Raw genomic sequence first — 9,264 nt, 5'->3', positions numbered from 1 at the left:
AAGAAACAATTATTTAAAGCACATAATTATGAGTAAACCATGAACTTGCCATGAACTAACGATATGGCATAATAAAAATATAAAACTAAAAATTTTTTTGCGGCGGTCAAGTTTACTTTGTATTAGAGACATCTAGTGGTGAATAGAAGAATCGAAATTAATAATGACTACAGCCTCCTTCTAATAGATGGCGCTGTATTCAATTTCAATATTATACTATTCGTGAAATATAATGCAAATACTCCAAAGCACTAGGAAAAAATGTATAATTAAATTTTTTGGTGGCTATTTAAATATTTATATAACTGTAAACTTATAATATCACAATAATATACAAACTACTAGCGCCATCTACATAAATATCAGATTAATTATATTTAATTATTGTGACATCTATCGATAACTAGTATTAACTAATTGCACAAGAATTACTGCCAGATTCTAATAGATGGCGCTGTTCTTAATTTCATAATTACTGAATTTACAGAATAAAATGTACAAACTGGATGGCAAAAATCAGTGGTGTTAAAAATGCACTTTTCATTTTTTATGTTGATTATAGTGTTGCTTTAGTGAAAAAGCTATTTAGTTCGTGGTTTGTTCTCAATTGTTTGCTATAAATAATTGTTTGTTCATTAATTGTTTATTAACAACTAGTGGTCCTCCCCGGCTTCGCCCGTGGTACATGTTTCGCAATAAAAGGTATCAAAATATCTCCGTACCAAATTTCATGCAAATTGGTTCAGTAGTTTAGGCGTGATTATTATTTGATATAAAATAATCAAATAATAATAAATAATCAAATAAATGTGTACTGTTTGGTTGCCCCCCCCCCATTCAAAATTATTAATATTTTGTTCCATTATTACTTTATAAACATTTATTATCGTTTGTTCTTCAATAAATAACGTTTGTTCGAACATTTAATTTCCGTTTTTGTAATTTATAAGATAAGTGACTTAATTAAGTGACATTTCAATTTTTTTTCCTAACGAAGCCGATGTTACCAGATCCATATTTTTTTAAATTTGCCGTGTGATTTGCCGCCTCTTACTGGGTTCAGCTTTGGCTGGCCAGACTCTAGCTACTAGCTAGTGTCAAAACAATTGACGTTTGAGAGAATGACAGATTCGTAAAATGTAAATGGCATTGACAAATGACAAATTTAACCAAAGAGCCACAAAGAGCTTTACAGCCAGCTGTGAGCCGGGTGCCTTTCTTTAAATTCTAAGCCTGTCACCACATTGCCACCTAAGTGAACGTGAGCAGCAGTGAGCCAACCGCGAAGTGAAATGAAAGGAATTGCAAAGGCTAACCTACAATCATTTCTGTATTAGTCTCGAGTCACAATCATTCTCGCTAGATACGTAACAGTAAGTGTAAGGAATTGTTAGTCAGCATCAGATATTTTTGAAAAATCTAAAGAAATGGCAGATTTGCAAAACTCATTGTTACAACAAATTAAGGAACAGGGTGATCTTGTTCGAAAATTAAAAGCAGCCAAAGAAGCGAACGAGAAGGTATGTAAAAAGTGTTATCTCTAAAATAATGCATAGGTTAAACTTATAATACATTGCATCATCAACTTCTACCATTGTTTTTGTAGGTTAGTACACAAACTAAAACATTTCAAGATCTTGATGAAATAGACAGACACCTATCCGAATACAGCTATGTTTGTGGATATTTACCCAGTAAATATGATATAGAACTGCTAAAAACTTTAAATAGTGACATAAATTTCTATAAATATGTATATTTAAAGAGATGGTGGTACCATATGCGGAGTTTCAGTGACTCTGAGATAGAATTATTTCCTGAAGCCTGTCCATCAGCAAATGTAATTAAAATGTTAAGGGGTTGTACAAAAATTTATGGTGAACAGGTGTGTTTTGAAATATAATATTGCACCAATTACTAGTATTGATGTGTTTAGATGTTTGGAATTTATTGTATTAAATTTGAGCCTCCACATATGGTTATTTCGTTGCCACATAATAATTTTATAGTAACAGTTTTTATTTGTTTTTTTCCGGTAATAAAAACATCAGTGGTGACGAGGAATCATATTGGGGCAAGTCGAAAAGTATTGATTAGAGAAGCATGTTTCACAAAGCGTTAAGATTTGTAGACTTGAGACATAATGCAACAGCACTATTGTTGTGTAATGCAGCTTTCAGAGGTGGTTTCACAAAAAGTATTGCAACAACTTCCTCTTGCAAGGTATTGGTTACATCGAGCTATTAGCAAAAAACTTAGGACTTCTTAGAGGCTTTTCTTGTAGTGTTTTATTAATCTTTCTTTATTTTTGAGTATAATTTTGTCTTTTATTACAGATACAAGAAGAAGTTGCAAAATTATTGGCACTTAAAGCTCAGTTGGGTCCTGCAGAAGATGCGGCACCTCAAAAATTCACCCTCAAAACTCCAAAAGGAACAAGGGATTATAATTCCCAGCAGATGACAATAAGAAATAATGTTCTGCAGAAAATTACAACTGTATTTAAAAAACATGGTGCAGAATGTATCGACACACCAGTTTTCGAATTAAAGGTATAATAATAGTCTAAGCTTAATTGTTAAATATGATTTTTTAATCTAATTTAACTATGCTTTAATTAATAATTGTATAAAGTTTATAATTGATGTTAATTAACAGAACAATGCAGATGTGCAATACTACAATTTTCTTTTGTTAATTAGATAGATTCTCTTTGTACATGATTAAAATATTACTTGCAGGAAGTTTTAACTGGAAAATATGGTGAAGATTCAAAATTAATCTACGATTTGAAAGATCAGGGTGGTGAAATCCTTTCACTAAGATATGACCTGACAGTGCCACTGGCCAGATACTTGGCCATGAACAAAATTTCAAATTTGAAGAGATATCACATTGCTAAAGTATATAGAAGAGATAATCCTGCTATGACTAGAGGGAGATACAGAGAATTTTATCAATGTGTAAGTTTTTAATAATCAAATTATTATTTCTTTTTATCCTGCTGCTATAATGTGTTAATTTTTTGCAAAAATAACATTTGTATTGGTCTAATATCCAAGGGCTACAAATTGGTACTATATATTATAAGTTGTAAAATATTAGGTTATTTATATCATTGTGTAATGAACTAAACCTTCAAATTGAATACCCATTTTACAATTTATTTTTAAATTAGACTAGATCAATACATAAATGCAGGTTGTTATAGTTATAGTTAGTACTCTAAAGGTTACACTGTAAGAGTATTATTTGGCCTTGTTAGATAGAAGGTCTAACCTGCCATTCACAAGATTTGTGCATTATACAAAATTTAGATTTATTTCAACTACTATGAATCATGCATTATGGTTGAACACATTTTTAAAGTTAGTTATGCTTGTAAATTTGTAAAAAAATATACATACATATGTATAATATATATTCTTTATAATTTTTACTTTTTAGTATGCTATAAATTAGCTGCTTGACTGGAGATTCCAATGTTAAAAAAATATTTTATTAAAAAAAAAACTTTCTTTTAGGATTTCGACATCGCCGGCCAATACGATCCCATGATACCCGACGCGGAATGCCTCAAAGTGGTCACGGAGATCCTGGACGCCCTTGATATTGGCAAATACATACTCAAGGTGAACCATAGAAGATTGCTCGACGGCATGTTCGAAGCGTGCGGCGTTCCCGCAGACATGTTCCGGTCTACTTGCTCCACTGTCGATAAACTTGATAAGGTAACTTGTTATGTCATTGAGTAGTGACATAGTGAGAGTGGATGTTAATTTTCTTGCATGCTCCGTTGCTAGGCGACGGGGAATCGGATTTTGTATTGGATATTAAATGGTTATAATCATGGACGTATAAAAAAAGACGGACGACGTATTACGAACAAACAACGTGAAGCCACCATAGTAAGCTAGCGATCGTGTAAAGACAATAAACACGCACACACTCTCACCATAGTAAGCTAGTCGGCCGCCATTACGTCGTGAACTACCGACTGATTAACTGCGTCACTGTTTCACAAAAAATATTTAAAATGCCGTCTTGCGTGGTTAAATGGTGTCGCAACATTCCACAGGAAAGCAAGTTATTTCTTTTATGTTTTAATGACAAAATTATTACGGCAAAATTTATAGAAAAAAATACAGCCGCCATTGTCATCAGGACAGCTGTTGCCATGGCAACATGGCACACACACATGGATGTTTCGCCGCCATTACTAGGCTTCACTCAATGTTAAAGGTGCACTCACACACATCAGTCACCGTCAAGTCACCGATGACTGATCGGTGACGGTTTGTGTACGTATCCACAAACACCAGTCACCGTCATGTTGTCCGTCAGTCACGTCGCCGGTTTGACTGAATCATTGAACACATACATCAGGTTAGTGAGTGATTAGACGTGTGTCACGCTAGAGAATATGTAGCAATTGACGGTAGCACGACGCTGACTGAACTGAGACGTGACGGCACCGGGTGAGTGGGGATAAAAGTATGATACATGTATGGAAAGATTATTTGACGTGCCTGACCGGGGATGTCACTGATAGATTTCGTGCCGGCGACTGTCGTGTGGGAACAGAGTCATACTAGAACTATTGATACATATTTTTTTTTAATCCTGTCCGGTGACGTGCCGTGACGGTGACTGATGTGTGTGAGTGCACCCTTAGGCGATATACCGTCCGTCTTTTTTTATATGTCCATGGTTATAATCATCATTATGTGCTATTGAAATGTAATGGTATGGTTATGTAGCTTACAGGAATTTGTAGTATTATGTTGTTTATTATTTAATGATGCGTGAGTTGGATTCTATGCTTTTTATAACAATTGATTAGTTTCTAAATTACACCTGGTTGGTCAATTTAATACATATTTCAAATCTTATTGGAATGTTTATTTCTACTGCCTGTATTTTATGTTTTTTAGTATTTTGAATTCACAATGTTCAAACAAACGTTATTTTAATTGTTGTAAATTAAAATTAAAATAATTCAAACAATTTTTTATAAAAATCTTTAGTATTATTTTTATAGTAAGTATAAATTATAGTCATTTGCTTCTAAATCTAAACATGAAAAAAATATTTTTTTAGAGTAAACTATAAAGCAGCACCTTAAATATTTTTTTATTGCTTTCAGTTACCATGGGAGGAAGTGAGAACTGAAATGATTAACGAAAAGGGTGTAACACCAGAAGCAGCAGACAGAATTGGGGAGTATGTTCGTCTCAACGGAGGTTCAGAATTAGCCCAGAAACTTTTGCAAGACGAAAAGCTTTCTAAATCAAAGAGTGCAGTAGAAGGCTTGGAGGGACTCAAATTATTGTTGCACTATTGTGAACTTCTTGGAATTCAAGATAAAATTCTGTTTGATTTGAGCCTGGCCAGAGGATTAGATTATTATACTGGTGTTATTTATGAAGCGGTTTTGACACGTGAGTTCTCATTTCTATGAGAGTTATCTCGTATTTATTTTAGAGTATTATTTTGATGATATAGTAATTGTTATTTTCGTATTCGTATTTAATAAATATTTGTTAAGTGTATTTCTTGTGTGTTGCGTTAGAATGAGAAAGTCAACCAGGTGATAGTCTAACAAAAATATTAACTTCATTTTATTTATATATGATACGAAATAAATTGCAGAATGATGATGATAAAAGATCTCATTAAATTTTGTTTTCAGAACCTATTAAAATAGGCAACGAAGAACAAACGGTTGGATCTATCGCGGGCGGCGGTAGATACGATAATCTTGTAGGAATGTTTGATTCAAAGCATAAACAGGTAATAGATAATCTGTATTTTACTACATATAATATTTAAGTACCATATTTGTAGTGAAACTTCTTTATCGGGGTTGGAACAAAATTAATTGTAACATTCTTTCGTTACGCGTGACATTTTTCCGTTACGCGCCATCTTTTTCTTATCCCTACCACGCGTGATTCGACGTATTTCTGTAAAGTTGCATATAGTAATTTATTTTTTGAAAAATAAGGTCATAGAGAAGTTTCACTTCTTACGTGTGTACCCTAGTACACGCACACATTTTTTATCCATATGCAGTTTGAAATAGTTGATTGCAAAAAATCATATCTATTTCAATCACGCAAACTGAAAAAACTAAGTAACTATAACATAAACTTGCATCATAAATTGCTTATAAAAATAAAAAGAATACTTACACGTTTGTTGAATTAATAAAATTTATTGCACGTTAACATGAATTATAAATATAATGATGATGATTAATGATTTCATTTGTTTAATTTCAACTCTTTCAGGTGCCATGCGTCGGTGTGAGTATAGGCGTGGAGCGTGTGTTCTCAGTGTTAGAAGCGAAGTTAGCCGCAGGTGACATTAGCGTGCGGACCAGCGACATTGATGTGTATGTGGCGTCTGCGCAGAAGAACTTCCTAGACGAGCGGCTCAAGATATGCTCCGAATTGTGGAATGCGGGGATTAAGGTAAGAAATAATTAAAAACACGCAGGAGCATCGAAATGTATATTATAGTCGAGCCAATTTAATAGGCAACATTTGACGTCTATCAATTTTATCTTCGAAGAGAGGTAACCTGCTTAAAAACATCGATTAAAGTGAATTAATCGATACGGATTTGAAACATTTGTCAATCGAATTTATTAATTTATGATGATTTTTATTCAGAAGTAATCAATGCATTCGATTCTAGATGTCAGATTTCGATTTTTAGAGTAACGTCTCTGGTATTTAAAAAGAAAAAAGGTTTATTGACACAAAATTGTAGCGACGTCAGTTCTTCAATTCAGAAATTGTTTATTATGTTTAGAATGGTTTATCAGTAAAATGAAATCTTAAAATTACTTGTATCGATCATTATTATTATAAATATGTGGTCGTAATTGAAAAAAGTTAAGCAAATGTGCAGTTCTAACAAAACGAAATATCATGTTATTCTATGTTGTCGTTACTAGGTTACGTTGTTGAATTTTGTTGAACTGTCAAATGTTGCCTATTAAAATGGCTCTCTAACTGTATCAATCAATTTATATAAAACTCAAAGGTGACTGATATAGTGATCTATCAACGCACAGCCCAAACCACTGGACGTATCGGGTTAAAATTTGGCATGCAGGTAGATGTTAGGACATAGGCATCCGCTAAGAAAGGATTTCCCGAAATTCTTGCGCGAACGGGGAAAAACGGGGATGCACGTACAAAGTCTTATACATAGTCTTATATATACACGTACAAGTTTTTTTTCTGCTTTGTCCATTCATGTTTGTACAATGAAGTATTATAAATAAATAAATAAAAAAGTCGTGAGCGGAAGCTAGTATTAAATATAATGATAACATTGCAACCGTTTTAAACTGTACATATTATTTTCAGACTGAACAGTCCTACAAGAAAAACCCGAAAATGCTCAACCAATTGCAGCACTGTGAAGAGAATGGCATACCATTTGCAGTGGTACTAGGAGAATCAGAATTAAAACGGGGTGTTGTTAAAATCCGTAATATTACTACTAGGGAAGAGAATGAAGTGCCCAGAGAAAGTCTAGTTGATGAATTACGGACCCGTATCAGTAAACTAGGTCTCAAAGAAATGAATGGACCTGTTGCTTAAACAGTATAACGGTAAATCTGCTAGGATGGAAAGGTGATGGAAGAATTATAATATCCTATAGGTGTCACATGTTTGTTTTGGTGTAAAGAAAATACTTGTTGAGCCAAAAAATTTACTCAGTGTGAGTGTGAAGCTCATACATTTAATATCAATTAATACACTTATTATGAAATGGATTGAATCTTGTGGAGCCTAAATTTATAAAGTGAACAATTTCACTGACACATTTGAAATCAAGCTTAAGTGATGTAATTCTATGGAAGCTAAACTCTCAGTTTCGACGGTCAGTCCCGTTGGCCAAAAAATGGTCCTTCGAGTCGGATATACACTTTGACGTGGAAATATATTTGTTTTTTAGAGAACTTGAAAGTTGCATTTAAATAACTTATCAACAAGAAGTGTCAAGTACAGGACTTGCTATGGATTTATAATATTTTTATAGAAAAATAAAATTTAGGATAAGACATATTGTCGTTTATTTTGATCACCTCGCGATACTAGTAGACGTAATGTTCCATCTATAGAAAAATGTGTTGTACAAATTTTTCATTTTATTTAACGTTTTTTTGTTTAGATAAATTAGTTGTAAAGTGACGTTACTAATTTATTTATTTACATTTAACTTTACGAAAATGTCAATCCTTTGTAATGATTAATGTATAAAACAATAATAACCTCATAACTGTTTGCAAATTAGAGTTGTTAATAAATGTTAGTATACTTTCTTGCATTTTTGAAGCGGACTCCTCTAACATTTTTTTGTATACAAAGTAAAGCATTTCGTCAGATACATTTACGGTTGTTAGTAATAAGTTTGTAATATCATAAGAAAATATCTGATTGATCCTTATTTATTTGTGATTTTAAGTAAAGTTAATTTACTTTTTATTTCATTATACATATTCCTATCTGTATAAAAGCAATATTAGTTTATAGTCATACATTCTGATGTGTATGTTTGTGCGCTTGTTCGTTTAATGGATTTAAATTATCGGAATGATAATGTGCTTAAACTTGTTACACCGTTACTATTTATTTGTATTTTTTTCTAATAAATATATGAATAACTTTACACCGTTTTTCATTTCAATCCTATCATAGAACATTTAAGAAATATCAAAGATTTTTTTTTACAATTTCGCTACTCTTCAAGATTGTCGAGGAAAATAATTAAATAATTTATAAAAAAATATAGACTTGGACAGTACTTTTTTATTCTTAAAAGTATTTATTTGGTCCTTTATTGTCGAACGTCTTCACGTAACAAGACGACCGAATTTCGGCAACGTAGTTCTTAAAACATTGCGTACCTAGCAAGATACTATAGGTACTAAACATCATGTAGTATACCTATATCGATAATTCACATAATTGAAAAGTCCTTATGTTTAAGTTTATTTATTTATTATAGATAACCAAAATTCAACCGTACACAATCAATAAAGACCACTTGATTTCGGTCAACAAATTGATATATTAGATATTAGCAGATATTAGATTGGATTGAATATTAATTTCGGCCGTATGAGGATAAAATAAAATAATAAAAAAATAAATTGCATTTTACACTGGACATAAATGCACCATAAAATAATTGAACTAAGTATGTTTAAGGAAAAATTGTAAAGCAAACACTAATTTCTAA

At 32.2% G+C, this 9,264-nt stretch overlaps 1 protein-coding gene across 3 annotated transcripts; it reads left to right on the top strand.

Annotated features, from left to right (window-relative positions):
* Positions 1-1,175: 1,175 nt before the first annotated feature.
* On the top strand, positions 1,176-8,691 carry HisRS (histidine--tRNA ligase). 3 transcript variants are annotated; one of them, XM_090109931.1, is made up of 9 exons: positions 1,176-1,520; positions 2,052-2,223; positions 2,337-2,552; positions 2,742-2,963; positions 3,525-3,731; positions 5,147-5,441; positions 5,693-5,793; positions 6,294-6,476; positions 7,383-8,691. In XM_090109931.1, the coding sequence occupies exons 2-9, from the start codon at positions 2,104-2,106 to the stop codon at positions 7,617-7,619; spliced, it is 1,581 nt and encodes a 526-aa protein (XP_089966057.1). In that variant the 5' UTR covers positions 1,176-1,520; positions 2,052-2,103; the 3' UTR covers positions 7,620-8,691. The 3 variants fall into 3 exon arrangements, with proteins under 3 accessions (XP_089966057.1, XP_089966056.1, XP_089966059.1); XM_090109930.1 differs by lacking the exon at positions 2,052-2,223 and adding an exon at positions 1,607-1,885; XM_090109933.1 differs by lacking the exon at positions 2,052-2,223.
* Positions 8,692-9,264: the final 573 nt, after the last annotated feature.

Source organism: Colias eurytheme, chromosome 15 (assembly GCF_061535395.1).
Source record: "Colias eurytheme isolate Ceu_HAF_F1 chromosome 15, ilColEury1 Martin Lab GWU primary, whole genome shotgun sequence".
NCBI classification, from domain to species: Eukaryota; Metazoa; Arthropoda; class Insecta; order Lepidoptera; family Pieridae; genus Colias; species Colias eurytheme.
The sequence above is the reverse complement of the archived record's forward strand: the minus strand, read 5'-3'. Positions and strand labels throughout refer to the sequence as shown.

Excerpts from the sequence above, each read along its gene's own strand:
- HisRS (XM_090109930.1), top strand. The coding sequence starts at position 1,428 with ATGGCAGATTTGCAAAACTCATTGTTACAACAAATTAAGGAACAGGGT. Across the intron at positions 2,553-2,741 it reads CACCAGTTTTCGAATTAAAG|GAAGTTTTAACTGGAAAATA; the intron begins GTATAATAATAG and ends TATTACTTGCAG. Across the intron at positions 5,794-6,293 it reads TTGATTCAAAGCATAAACAG|GTGCCATGCGTCGGTGTGAG; the intron begins GTAATAGATAAT and ends CAACTCTTTCAG.